The sequence below is a fragment of the Thunnus maccoyii genome, chromosome 8 (genome assembly GCF_910596095.1).
Source record: "Thunnus maccoyii chromosome 8, fThuMac1.1, whole genome shotgun sequence".
Lineage (NCBI taxonomy): Eukaryota > Metazoa > Chordata > Actinopteri > Scombriformes > Scombridae > Thunnus > Thunnus maccoyii.
The window spans coordinates 34957152-34972367 of record NC_056540.1 but is presented as its reverse complement, the minus strand read 5'-3'; the positions used below and the strand labels follow the sequence as shown (position 1 = coordinate 34972367).

General features: G+C 41.1%; 1 protein-coding gene across 2 annotated transcripts in view; it reads left to right on the top strand.

Moving 5' to 3' along the window:
• The window catches only part of rnf130 (ring finger protein 130), a 38663-nt gene extending 25122 nt beyond the window's left edge, over window positions 1–13541 (top strand). For both annotated transcript variants that reach the window (XM_042418665.1, XM_042418666.1), the window contains 3 exons: window positions 1565–1661; window positions 8558–8744; window positions 9415–13541. In XM_042418665.1, coding sequence (XP_042274599.1) covers window positions 1565–1661; window positions 8558–8744; window positions 9415–9527 — 397 coding nt within the window. In that variant the 3' untranslated portion in view covers window positions 9528–13541. The remainder of the gene's footprint in view (window positions 1–1564; window positions 1662–8557; window positions 8745–9414) is intronic.
• Window positions 13542–15216: the final 1675 nt, after the last annotated feature.

The following is a 15216-nucleotide window of genomic DNA, read 5'->3' as shown; positions in this document are numbered from 1 at the left end:
GATTAAACATGTCAAGTTAAACATGTCAGTTTAAACATGTCAGGTTAAACATGTCAGATTAAACATGTCAGATTAAACATGTCAGATTAAACATGTCAGGTTAAACATGTCAGATTAAACATTTCAGATTAAACGTCAGTTTAAACATGTCAGGTTAAACATGTCAGTTTAAACGTCAGTTTAAACATGTCAGATTAAACATGTCAGGTTAAACATGTCAGATTAAACATGTCAGATTAAACATGTCAGATTAAACATGTCAGGTTAAACATGTCAGATTAAACATGTCAGATTAAACATGTAAGGTTAAACATGTCAGATTAAACATTTCAGATTAAACGTCAGTTTAAACATGTCAGGTTAAACATGTCAGTTTAAACATGTCAGATTAAAAATTTCAGATTAAACGTCAGTTTAAACATGTCAGGTTAAACATGTCAGTTTAAACATGTCAGATTAAACATGTCAGTTTAAACATGTCAGATTAAAAATGTCAGATTAAACATGTCAGATTAAACATGTCAGATTAAACATGTCAGATTAAACGTCAGTTTAAACATGTCAGGTTAAACATGTCAGTTTAAACATGTCAGATTAAACATGTCAGATTAAACGTCAGTTTAAACATGTCAGTTTAAACGCCAGTTTAAACATGTCTGGTTAAACATGTCAGATTAAACATGTCAGATTAAATGTCAGTTTAAACATGTCAGTTTAAACATGTCAGGTTAAACATGTCAGATTAAACATGTCAAGTTAAACATGTCAGATTAAACATGTCAGGTTAAACATGTCAGTTTAAATATGTCAGATTAAACGTCAGTTAACACATGTCAGGTTAAACATGCCAGTTTAAACATGTCAGGTTAAACATGTTAGGTTAAACATGCCAGTTTAAATATATCAGATTAAACGTCAGTTAAAACATGTCAGATTAAACATGTCAGGTTAAACATGCCAGTTTAAACAAGTCAGATTAAACATGTCAAATTAAATATTTCAGATTAAAATGTTAGGTTAAACATGTCAGATTACATATGGCAGATTACATCATATTAAACATGTCAAATTAAATATTTCAGATTGAAACATGTCAGATTAAACATGTCATGTTAAATATTTCAAATTAAAACATGTCAGATTATGGTATGTCAGAATAAACATGTCAGATTAAATTTGTCAGATTAAATTTGTCAGATTAAATTTGTCAGATTAAACTTCAGATTGTAATACGTCAGAATAAACATGTCAGATTAAATGTCAGATTAAACATGTCAGATTAAATGTCAGATTAAACTAGTCAGATTATAATATGTCAGATTAAATGTCAGATTAAACATGTCAGATTAAATATGTCAGATTTTAACATGTCAGGCTGTGTGAACTCCTTCAAGCTGAATCTTCACAGATGATTAGACAGGAACCATGAAGAAGAGCGACACTTTTGTTTCAGATGTTCGGACACATGAAGTCACAACTCTTCAATTAAAAGAAAAAGACCATTATCATTATCATTATAAATAATATGATGTTGAAATATCTCATCAGAAATGTTTGTGTGCAGACATGTCTTCCATAAAGTGTGTGTGGACCCCTGGCTGAATGAACACTGCACCTGTCCCATGTGCAAACTCAACATCCTCAAAGCTCTTGGCATCATGGTGAGTCATCACTGATATAAACAACGCTAAACGCTGCCCCTCTTATCAGTTAGCTCAGATATAAACAACGCTAAACGCTGCCGTTCTTATCAGTTAGCTCAGATATAAACAACGCTAAACGCTGCCTTTCTTATCAGTTAGCTCGGATATAAACAACGCTAAACGCTGCCGTTCTTATCAGTTAGCTCAGATATAAACAACGCTAAACGCTGCCCCTCTTATCAGTTAGCTCAGATATAAACAACGCTAAACGCTGCCGTTCTTATCAGTTAGCTCAGATATAAACAACGCTAAACGCTGCCGTTCTTATCAGTTAGCTCAGATATAAACAACGCTAAACGCTGCCGCTCTTATCGGTTAGCTCAGATATAAACAATGCTAAACGCTGCCGTTCTTATCAGTTAGCTCAGATATAAACAATGCTAAACGCTGCCGTTCTTATCAGTTAGCTCAGATATAAACAATGCTAACGCTGCCGTTCTTATCAGTTAGCTTGGATATAAACAACGCTAAACGCTGCCGTTCTTATCAGTTAGCTCGGATATAAACAACGCTAAACGCTGCCGCTCTTATCGGTTAGCTTGGACATAAACAATGCTAAACGCTGCCATTCTTATCAGTTATCTCGGATATAAACAACGCTAAACGCTGCCGCTCTTATCAGTTAGCTTGGACATAAACAACGCTAAACGCTGCTGCTCTTATCGGTTAGCTCGGATATAAACAACGCTAAACGCTGCCGCTCTTATTGGTTAGCTCGGATATAAACAACGCTAAACGCTGCCGTTCGTATCGGTTAGCTTGGACATAAACAACGCTAAACGCTGCCGCTCTTATCGGTTAGCTTGGACATAAACAACGCTAAACGCTGCCGTTCTTATCAGTTAGCTCAGATATAAACAACGCTAAACGCTGCCGCTCTTATCGGTTAGCTCAGATATAAACAATGCTAAACGCTGCCGTTCTTATCAGTTAGCTCAGATATAAACAATGCTAAACGCTGCCGTTCTTATCAGTTAGCTCAGATATAAACAATGCTAACGCTGCCGTTCTTATCAGTTAGCTTGGATATAAACAACGCTAAACGCTGCCGTTCTTATCAGTTAGCTCGGATATAAACAACGCTAAACGCTGCCGCTCTTATCGGTTAGCTTGGACATAAACAATGCTAAACGCTGCCATTCTTATCAGTTATCTCGGATATAAACAACGCTAAACGCTGCCGCTCTTATCAGTTAGCTTGGACATAAACAACGCTAAACGCTGCTGCTCTTATCGGTTAGCTCGGATATAAACAACGCTAAACGCTGCCGCTCTTATTGGTTAGCTCGGATATAAACAACGCTAAACGCTGCCGTTCGTATCGGTTAGCTTGGACATAAACAACGCTAAACGCTGCCGCTCTTATCGGTTAGCTTGGACATAAACAACGTTAAACGCTGCCGTTCTTATCAGTTAGCTTGGACATAAACAACGCTAAACGCTGCCGCTCTTATCGGTTAGCTCGGATATAAACAAGGCTAAACGCTGCCGTTCTTATCAGTTAGCTTGGACATAAACAACGCTAAACGCTGCCGTTCTTATCAGTTAGCTTGGACATAAACAACGCTAAACGCTGCCGCTCTTATCGGTTAGCTTGGACATAAACAACGCTAAACGCTGCCGTTCTTATCAGTTAGCTTGGACATAAACAACGCTAAACGCTGCCGCTCTTATCGGTTAGCTCGGATATAAACAAGGCTAAACGCTGCCGTTCTTATCAGTTAGCTTGGACATAAACAACGCTAAACGCTGCCGTTCTTATCAGTTAGCTTGGACATAAACAACGCTAAACGCTGCCGTTCTTATCAGTTAGCTTGGACATAAACAAGGCTAAACGCTGCCGCTCTTATCAGTTAGCTTGGACATAAACAACGCTAAACGCTGCCGTTCTTATCAGTTAGCTTGGACATAAACAACGCTAAACGCTGCCCCTCTTATCGGTTAGCTCGGACATAAACAACGCTAAACGCTGCCGCTCTTATTGGTTAGCTCGGATATAAACAACGCTAAACGCTGCCATTCGTATCGGTTAGCTTGGACATAAACAACGCTAAACGCTGCCGTTCGTATCGGTTAGCTTGGATATAAACAACGCTAAACGCTGCCGCTCTTATTGGTTAGCTTGGATATAAACAGCGCTAAATGCTGCCGCTCTTATCGGTTAGCTCAGATATAAACAACGCTAAATGCTGCCGCTCTTATTGGTTAGCTCGGATATAAACAACGCTAAATGCTGCCGCTCTTATTGGTTAGCTCGGATATAAACAACGCTAAATGCTGCCGCTCTTTTTGGTGAGCTCTGATATAAACGACGCTAAACGCTGCTGTTCTTATCGGTTAAACGACGCTAAACGCTGCTGTTCTTATCGGTTAGCTCTGATATAAATGACGCCAAATGGTGCCGTTCTTATCGGTCAGCTGGGATATAAACTACAGTAAATGCTACCGTTCTTAAAGATAAGCTCTGATATAAACAACGCTAAATGCTGCGCGTGTACAGTCTATGTCTAATACTATGTAGCAAAAAGAAGGGAAAACTGGCGGGAGTGTGCTTGTGTGTGTGTTTGTGGGCAAGATGGCGGACATGATCGCAGAAGATGAAGTCACTCGAGAATCAAAATGCGTATAAAATAAATAAAATAAATGTGTATGTGTGCACGCGTGTGTGTGTAGCAAGAGAGGGAAGAAAGAGGAGGGAAAGCGACCGTAGCGTCTGTAACGCATGTTGTCTGATTTACAATCGACAAACAACTTACTTTCTCACTCATGTTGACACAAACACAGCAGTCCTGAGTGGGACAAACAGAAGACAGTCTAGCGTGGTGAACACAACTAAACAGGCAGCAATTCAAATACTTTGCACAGTGTTGCAGGCAAAAGGACTCGGCGGTCTGTTAAATCACACAACAAACCATGAGCAATAAAGCTTAAAAAGCTAAAAGCTAATAACACACAATCAAACACTGTCTCTGCCCAGACATCCCTTACTTGACCGCTTCAGAAAGCGAGTGGGCTGCGTTTCAGTCTGTCTTTTGGGTCCAGCTCAGTTTCTCGGCTCGGACGCTGACGGGCCTTCCTCTCACTCTGTTGGCGGGTTTGATGGTAGCTGATCCTTGGTGGGCGTTGTGGAGAAAACAGAGGAGTTGACTCAATTAAAGACAAGTAGGGCACGGAGGTGGTCCTTCGTTCTGTGGAGAAATCCTTCCTCCCTTCTGCAGGCAGTGAGAGTGCTGAGGTGCAGCAGGAGTCTGTCTCTCAGTTCGGGTGAACACCGGGAAAAGTTTCAGCTCATCCAGAGGGGAGACTCATCAAACTCGGTGAGGGGAATCGCACATGCACGGGGTTACCTCCTTTAGTGAACCGGCTCACGGAGAAAGCAAAGCTTCCTCTGGTGCAGTTACAATGGATGGCTGTGTGCAGCCGATACTTAAAGCTGCGGTGACATCACAGCTGCGTTGCCATGACTCCCGGTGGCGTTGGTGCGTCTCGCCAACAATAGTTTGGGACTTCCCAGATTTCACATCAAGGTGCGAACTGCAAAAACAGGCTTTTGTCTGTGGGATGTCAGTTCAATTTACCAGCATCAATGAAAGTTAAAAATGAAGAAGTCGCAGAAGGATTTAAGTACAGTGGAAACCGCTTATAGTGATCACATCTGTCCGGTCAAATATCACTATAAACAGATGATTATTGTAACTGATGGCATTCAGAATACCATCTAATTGACATTTGTATATTTATTAGCCTACATGAATATAAATTAATGAACAGACAACTTCACTATTTACTGGATTTTATTGACTGTTTCAAACTGCAGTGTTCACATTTTTGAAGCAGCGGGTTCTGACTTTTGCTAATGACAAGTTCCGTCTTTTCCCCAACAGCAAAACAGGTGAAGATAGCAATGATCCCCCCCCCCCCCCCCCTTATTGTCATAAGCTTCAAGGAGACGACATTTGACGACTTTCTGTTTCCTGTCATGATTTTAAGGTTCACGCAGCAGCCTCAGGTGGACAATAATGGTGCCGCAGCCATATATCATGGAAGTAAAGTACAAAAAATAGAATTACCATAGTTGTAAAATGTTTTTCCATTTGTTCTCATGAAAAGACCCAAAAACAACACTGTAAGCAGTCTACTTGATTACTGTAGGCAACTTATTTAAACAGCATGATGAAGACTATTACTATTAGCACTATTAAAGATTTTAACTGCAAAATTAGACACAAAAAAACCAAAAACACTGTCTCTTGGATAAATGCAGACATTTTAAAACTAAAGAAAGAACAGGATCTTGTCTTAAAAACTGCAATAAAAACTAAATCGAGTCATGACAGACAACACTTTGCTCATTTAAGGAACAAGGTGGTAAAGAAACTAAGAAAAGCTAAGGCAGATTTTTTCTTGACCGTAATAGAAAAGGCAAGAGGTCATTCTAAAAACTAACAGGACATCACAATAAAGAAAGGAAACTTCTTGAACTTAAAGTAAATGGAAAGCTTAACCACTACTTTATTGATTCTGTAGCTACCATTTGCACAATGTTTTTAACTTGAGTACACAAATGTTTGTCCAGTTAATACGATGGAACCGGCTTTCAGCATCAGGAATGTCACTAATTCAGAGGTTACCAGAATGATTAGATCTCTTAAGCCATCCAGAGCAAAAGGATATTTTTGATATGGATGCAGTTAAGAGCTCATTACAACACTAACTAATCCTATTACCAAAATTATTAACCTCTTGATTTCTCAGGGAATGTTTCCGTTTGGAAGTTTGCTGTTGTTGTTCCAATATTTAAAGGTGGGGATCCCCTTTCTACTGCAATTACAGGCCTGTCAGTATCCTGCCCACAGTATCAAAGGTTGCAGAGGAAGTGGTAGCTGAACAGATCATCTGCTATCTGAACACTACTGCACTCATTGGCTTCAGAGCCAATTATTCAACTGACACAGCCAACAGAATCATCAATCAGCTGCCCTTCATCTGTCCATAGGAGTCCCACAAGGATCTATCCTGGGCCCATTGCTATTTACATTATATATCAATGATTTCCCATCTGTATGTCCTGACACCAACACCTAGATGTATGCTGATGACACTGTAATTTATGTACATGGTGGCAGCATGACACAAGTTGCTAATGAACTCACAAACTCCATGGCTCATGTAACAGCATGTGTCTAGAACAGTATGCATGCTTTTCACCAAGACAAACAGTTCTAGTGTAGAGCCGGATGTCTTTGTATCAGGGGAGAGGCTACAGGTCGTATCTGAATACAAGCACCTCGGTGTTTTGATTGATTCCAAACTTTCATTCAAGGCTCAGGTGAAAAAGGTTGGTAACCGGGTTGAATTCAATCTTTCAAATTTCAGGTTCAGATTATATGTCAAGAGAGGCGGCTAAGATGTACATGCAGTCCATGGTCATTTCCCATATCATTTACTGTTTAACAACCTGGTCGCAGGCTAGCAACACTACTCTAAAACCAATAGAGTCTTTGTATAAACAAACACTTAAAATCCTTGATAAGAAACCGGTACATTTTCATCATTGCCCAATATTAAAAAAACATAACATGTTGAGTTGGGAAAACATGATTAAATATGTAGATGTTTGTCTTATGTACAAGATTATATACGGTTTGACCTCTCCTCCGCTCAGACAGTTTGTCAACACAAGAACAACTGCATATGGGTTCACAAGCGGTGCAGCAAGAGGGGATTGCATCATCCCACTCAGTCAGTCTAGACTAGACTGGAACTCCATCCCAGCAACTATTAGAGAACTGGACACATACAGTTAATTTAGAGCTCATTTACAGAAATGGTTAATTAGTACTCAGCTCTGTCAGCACTAAGACGTAGTCGCACCTCGCTGTCTACTGTCACCTGTCGCTATCTTGCTATCTTGCTACCTGCATGTCTTACTGTGCTTTTATTGTGTCAGACTCATGTATTTTACATACTGTGCATGCTTTTTATGTCTGTGCTTCTGCTTTGCATGTTTTAGTTAGTGTCTAATAATATTCAATCTACATTTCTATTAACATTAATGTATTTATTGTTTACATATCTTGTATTATGAGCCTCTGTGTTGCATGTTTTAAGGATGTCCTGAATGATGTTTTTATTAACATTAATATATTCTTTTTCTTTCATTTTATTATTTGTTCTGCATGCTTATTAATGATCTTCATATTCTGTTTTTAAGGGAGACTCTGTAACATCTGTCCAGGGACTACAGATGACTCTGGCACATTTACAGCAATGTTTATTAATGTGCACTGTCCCTGTTAAATAAACAAACAAATAAATAAATAAATAAGCATTTGTATGTAGGAATAGCAATGATCACTATAAGCTGTTTCCACTGTTTGGACTTTATTTAATTTCCTTTTTGTCTTCACAGCTTGAATAAAATGAACGAATGAATAAATAACCTCAAAACAACGTTGGCACACTTTTATTTCTTAAATGATAAAAGTTTTTAACTGAAAGAATTCACTTTGTGACAAAAGTTACCACGAATAAAATGGAGATTAACTGAAGTATTTTTATAAAAGTCCCTGATAGTTCTTCCATCTTTTGTTTCCAAACACGAACATGGCAACAGTGCTGCGAGTGCAAAAATACACCTGACTGAACCGTCTTTTGGGGGTGCGTTTCCTCTCGAGTTAGCCTGCCGCAGAGCAGTTACCATGGTTACTGAGCAGCAAATCATATAAGCCACAGTAATGGAAAGGACTTCTCATTTAAATTAGCGAAACTTGATGGAATAGCCCTCTGTTCATATTGGTTAGCTCTGATATAAACAACAGGAAGTCTGTCTCCGTCTGTCTCTGTGTCCACAGACCAGTCTTCCCTGCGTGGACAGCGTGGTGTTGGACGTGGAGCGTCTGGGTGTCAGTCGGGCGTCCAGCAGCCAGAGGGCGCCGCTGAGCGACAGCAGTCAGCCGTCCATCAGCCTGGAGCCGCTCAGCCCCCCCCACCCTGAGGCCACGCCCAGGGCGCCTGCTGACATCACTGTTGCTGTGACCAGTAAGAACACAGCATGAGGCAGTTAATGGATTTCTGGGTCTGGCAAATAAACTAGATGATTGGAGACAAAAGCGTGATGATCTAATCGCAATATTCCCCATTTGACAGACGGCCAACGAGCCATTGTTTGATGTTGACATTTTTTAAAATAAAGGACCAAAATGCGTACTTTGTGTACTGTTACACTCCAAGTGTTGACTGATAATTATTGCTCCAATTTTCTCTGTAAGAATCCTAATTAATTAATTAAAATGTCCATGTGGATCCAAATCTGTCCAAAACGGCTGCAGTTCAATATTTAAGGTCCAATAAAGAAATAAAGAATAATAGTAGGTCATTTTATCCTTCTTAGTGATGTTATTTGTTTTTGGGTTTTTTTTTTCTCTGCTCTTTTATTATTTCAGCTTCCATCAGTGTTCCTGTTTTTTAGTTTTATTTGTGTGTCTGATGTTGTTCTGTTTGTCTGAAACAAAGAAAACAACATCAGAAACTAAAAAGTCTGGAATTAGTGGAACCTCCTTGAATAAACCTTGAATTCACTGATATCCTATTTTAATAATCCATCTGTGTTGATGAGAAAAAATTATATTTGAGGGATAAAATAATGTGATTTTGGTTTGAACTGAATGTTGATTCTTCTTCTTCTTCTTCTTCTTCTTCTTCTCGTCAGGCGGCGGTCACTTCTTCAACAGGAACTCGATGTCTCCTCGCAGCGTCGTCTGTGAGATGGAGCTGCCAGACATTCAGGCCTCACATGACCTGTATGACGACAACAAGTCCTGAGGCTTGTTGTCACGGTTACGACCCCCTCCCATCACCACCACCTCCCTCCTGCTGATGGACGGACAATCTTTCAGGACGGGGGGGGTTGATAATGACGACCTGGACTGACTTTTGATCATTTATTACATCGACTGAACTCTGGGTCCTGGTCTCAGTTTAGACTCTCGTATTTTATTTCCCAAGAAGAAAAACTCTGGAGGAGGAACCACAGACGGCAGTTTTTAAACAAATAATCCAGAGAACTGAACTCCAGAACCACCCTGACCCAGGATCCAGAACCTGAACTCAGCCCCCTGGTGGAGGGTAGAGGTGTTGTTGTTGAGTTCCTACAAAAGTTCCTGAATTCCTGAAAGGGTTCTTTGCTTCCTGGAAAACTTTCCTGAATCCCTCAGTGGTTTCCTGAAACAGGTACCAGGGTCAGGGGATCCTAAAAGGGATCTTTGGTTCCTGGAAAACTTGGTGGCTGATATGTTCGTGGAAAAGAGATCCTAAAATGGTTCCTGAAAATGGTTCCTGGAAAAGGTTCTGGGTTCTGGAAAAGGTCTTTGACTTCCTAAAATGCTTCCGCGAAAACTTTATTAGCTGCTTAAGAGGTTCCTGGTTCCTGAAGAGGGTTTCTGGAAAAGATCCTGATTTCTTAAAAGATTCCTGGGTCTCTGGAAATGTTCCCAGGATCCTAAAGAGGTTCTGGAAACATTCCCAGGGTCTTAAAAGGTTCTTGGATTCTCGGAAAATGTCCTAGTTCCTAAAGGCTCCTGTAAAAGTTCCTGAGTGCCTAAAAGTGTTCCTGGAAAAGTTCTTGAGGTCTTTAAAGGGTTCCTTTGTTCCTGGAAAACTTTCTGAGCTCCTAAAGGGGTTCCTGGGTTCCTGGAAAACAGGTCCAAAGATTTACAGCAGAGACAATCTCACCTGACCAGAACCAGAGTGAACCCAAAGACCCTGATGTTCTGCATTCAGTCTGTCGGTCTAAACCTGCTGATTCATTAAACCGACATTCTGATTGGCTGCCTGAAGACGCATCATTAACGGACTGTTTTCTGTCTGTAAATACTGACTGAGCTGATTCTTCCCGTCCTGAAACTAGAACCAGAGGTAGACCTCTACCGGTGGTCCTCTGTGGACTGTTAACTGTCACAGTGTTAACTCCCCTGTAGCAAAAAACATTTGATTTAAAGGAACAGTACAACACTTAAGTGAATCCTCCTGCTCTCTGTTCAGTCATAATTGGGGTTCCTTCAGGGGGGCGTCCTGGCCTCGGTCCTCCAGTTTCAATCTGTCAGAGGATCATTTTAGTTTGATCACAAACAGGTCAGGTCCGCGTTTATCGAGAGGAATCAGTCTGAACGTTCAGTTACCGATGAAGCTTCCTGACCTTCAGCAGCAGATTGAGACAAAATTCTTACACAAATGATCATGACGTGTTGTTGAGCTGTGACCGAAGATTATTTTGATTGTCAATTAATCTGCTGATTATTTACTCAATTCATCATTTTATCTATAAAATGGTGAGAATTCATATACGAGAGCTCAGAGTGATGTCTCTGCAGAAGCTGGTTTTAATGAAGATTAAACATATTTCATCATCGTCAATTAGAAAAAGAAAAACAGAAAATCAATATATTGGAGAAGCTGAACCAGCAGATGTTTGATATTTGACTTGAATGACTGAAATTATTTATCGATTATTAAAATAGTTGCAGATTTTTTTTCCAGTCAACTAACCAATTAATCAACTAATCATTGCAGCTCTAAAGTATTGTAGTTCCCTTTAGACAAAGGTACAAACCTAAATTCAGGAAATAGTTCCACTTATTATGTGTACAAATAACTTAGTGTATTTAACAAGTTACTGAGATCATATGCGCAAAACTGTGATGTCAAAGTTAATAAAAAGCTCAGTATCATAATGATATTCACATACAAGTAAACAAACTCGCATGGCTTAAATACATAAATAAATAAGTCTAGGCGACATGGAAATTAGAGCAGTAGATGATTCCAGTCACATGGTTTTACAGCCTGTGACTGCTGCATCATGTATATAATGTGCAGTTTTGAACAAGCAATGAAAGGTTCACCTCTCAATAACAATATGAACCTTCTTCATTATATCTCCTAAAGGTTGGAAAACATACTTCTGTAATGTGTTGGAAATACAGCCAACAGTATAAACACATCTCAAATATTAAAGCTCCAGTATTATTGAAATATATGAATAAATGAGGTTTGACCTGCTGTAGTTGAGATATTTCTCATTAAGCAGAAATGTTATTGGAGTTTGAGTCCTGCTCGTTATCCTAATGTGGCTCATAAGAACAATCAGTTTAATTTGTGACTGTTGAAGTTGTAACAGAAACATCACCTGCAGTTTCCTGAGTGTTTGTGGGGACGTCGGGTGTTTGTGGGGACGTCGGGTGTTTGTGGGGACGTCGGGTGTTTGTCAGGACGTCGGGTGTTTGTGGGGACGTCGGGTGTTTGTGGGGACGTCGGGTGTTTGTCAGGACGTCGGGTGTTTGTCAGGACGTCGGGTGTTTGTGGGGACGTCGGGTGTTTGTGGGGACGTCGGGTGTTTGTAGGGACGTCGGGTGTTTGTCAGGACGTCGGGTGTTTGTGGGGACGTCGGGTGTTTGTGGGGACGTCGGGTGTTTGTAGGGACGTCGGGTGTTTGTCGGGACGTCGGGTGTTTGTGGGGACGTCGGGTGTTTGTAGGGACGTCGGGTGTTTGTCAGGACGTCGGGTGTTTGTCAGGACGTCGGGTGTTTGTGGGGACGTCGGGTGTTTGTGGGGACGTCGGGTGTTTGTCAGGACGTCGGGTGTTTGTCAGGACGTCGGGTGTTTGTGGGGACGTCGGGTGTTTGTGGGGACGTCGGGTGTTTGTGAGGACGTCGGGTGTTTGTCAGGACGTCGGGTGTTTGTGGGGACGTCGGGTGTTTGTGGGGACGTCGGGTGTTTGTGGGGACGTCGGGTGTTTGTGGGGACGTCGGGTGTTTGTGGGGACGTCGGGTGTTTGTGGGGACGTCGGGTGTTTGTCAGGACGTCGGGTGTTTGTGGGGACGTCGGGTGTTTGTCAGGACGTCGGGTGTTTGTCAGGACGTCGGGTGTTTGTCAGGACGTCGGGTGTTTGTGGGGACGTCGGGTGTTTGTAGGGACGTCGGGTGTTTGTGGGGACGTCGGGTGTTTGTGGGGACGTTGGGTCCAGGACATGGTTAGCCTAGCTTAGCACAAAGATTGGATGCAGAGGGAAATTGCTAGTATAGCTCCATCATAAGAGAAAAATGAATGTACCCTATTAGCTAAGCAGCTAACAGAGATCAAAACTGACAGAAACATAATGGACTCTGGTGTGTGAAGAGGTTTTTAATGGATGTTGTTTCCAGTTTAAAAGGTTTTTACACCTTAAAATACTTTCAAAAATCAAACAATAAACATAAAAGTTTGCACTTTGAAGGTTATGAATCTCTTTAAACGTTAAATGATAGTTGGTTGACCCCATATTTTTGGTTTAATTAATGGATAAATGACTGGGTTATGGTGTAATTTGAGGGGTAAATAAACAGCATGATAGTCATCTGTGCTGTTTGGTGAATTAAACATGGAAACACTTCAACAGTCCACTCATTAATCATTGAATCTCTATTTCCCATCACACATTTATGAAACACTGATGTCTGCTTGTGTTCAGTAAACGGAGGATTGGAGGGTTTGCTGAAGTGATGGACTGCTCCTTTAACATGTATTACAGCTTGTGAATTACTCAGCGTGTACTAATCAGCCCTCAGTGAAAGGCACCGTATATAAACAACATTATACAATCTATAATCTGACCCATAGATCAATATTATCTCTGAAGTGGCCTAATGAAGTCCTGCAGGTCTCTGAGCTTCTGTCTCTGTGTTCTCGTCTCTGTGTCCATGTATACTGATGATGATGAAGATGTGTGTTATGCTTTCAGTTCACTGTGTCTTTTACTGCCTCAGCATCAAAGTGTCATTAAAGTGTCATTATTGCCTTTAACACTCAGACTCTGCCTTTATTCATCCACAGAGGAAATAACTTTGATCAATACAGGAAAAGCCTGATCACCCTCATTCACCAACCGTGAGCTGGGAGTCACCAGCAAGGTTAGGGTTAGAGCTTAATGGCTGGGAGGACTCACACCAGGTCAATAATGTATGCAGGTGCAAGGTCGTTCAAGGCTTTAAAAGTCAGCAATAAGATTTTAAAATCAATGTGAAACTAGTGCAGTGCCTGTTCAAAATGTGCCTGTTCAGATGTCTCAATACCTCATGCAGGCTATCAGTAGACGCTACAATTTACCCGTGTTCCCTAAACGCCTCTCATGCAGGCTATCAGTAGACGCTACAATTTACCCATGTTCCTTAAACGCCTCTCATGCAGGCTATCAGTAGACACTACAATTTACCCATGTTCCCTAAACGCCTCTCATGCAGGCTATCAGTAGACACTACAATTTACCCATGTTCCTTAAACGCCTCTCATGCAGGCTATCAGTAGACGCTACAATTTACCCGTGTTCCCTAAACGCCTCTCATGCAGGCTATCAGTAGACGCTACAATTTACCCATGTTCCTTAAACGCCTCTCATGCAGGCTATCAGTAGACACTACAATTTACCCATGTTCCCTAAACGCCTCTCATGCAGGCTATCAGTAGACACTACAATTTACCCATGTTCCCTAAACGCCTCTCATGCAGGCTATCAGTAGACGCTACAATTTACCCATGTTCCCTAAACGCCTCTCATGCAGGCTATCAGTAGACGCTACAATTTACCCATGTTCCCTAAACGCCTCTCATGCAGGCTATCAGTAGACACTACAATTTATCCAAGTTCCCTAAATGCCTCACAGAATTCACATATTGTTTAGTAACAATATGTATATGCTAAATGTTTTTGTTTTTGAAAGCAAATTGTTTTATTGGCATATAAAATGACCCCCCACCCCTCTGATTTCATCAGGTGGGGGACAAATACATGATCCCGTCCTACTCAAACCAGCCGCCACTGATATGAACACAGAACTACTTTGCTAGCTGAGTCTGGTTGTAACTAAGATATCCGCTGAAAAAAATCATTGGACAGATTTAGCTGCTACGTCCACAAACTTCAGAGACATTTTCAAGCTAGTAGCGCCGTTCCACAGCTGATGGAGGATGATGGACTGGAAGCTCAGACAGACTCTCAACCGCGGGGAAAATGGTTAAGTTTTGCTGTGTATGGGGAGCTGGGTAATGATGATGATGATGAAGGGTTTGGGGTTTCGTCCCACAGTCTCAGAGTTCAGTCCAACAGTAAAGGATCCGTTTAGTTTTGTTTGACCCACTTTCTATCACTGGTCCTCTGGACACTGTAATAAAAGAAAATGTTGAGTTTAGTTTCATTTAAACGGATATAAGATGGTAAATTCAGTGTGAATGTGTTTAAAGGCTGACTGCTGCTAATCCTGTCGGCCGGCCACAGTGAACAAGGTGAAGGCAGCCGGTTCATTCAGCCAACATTCCTACTAGTCTACTGCAGTACAGCCTCACATGTAATGTATGTTTGAGTCACTAAAGGAACTGACTCTCATGTCCTCTGTTATAGTCTTGGTGTCTTCAGACTGTTTAATACTGAGCAGGTTGGACAGCAAACAGCAGTAAGAGTCAGTTTATCACCAGGAAATTCAGG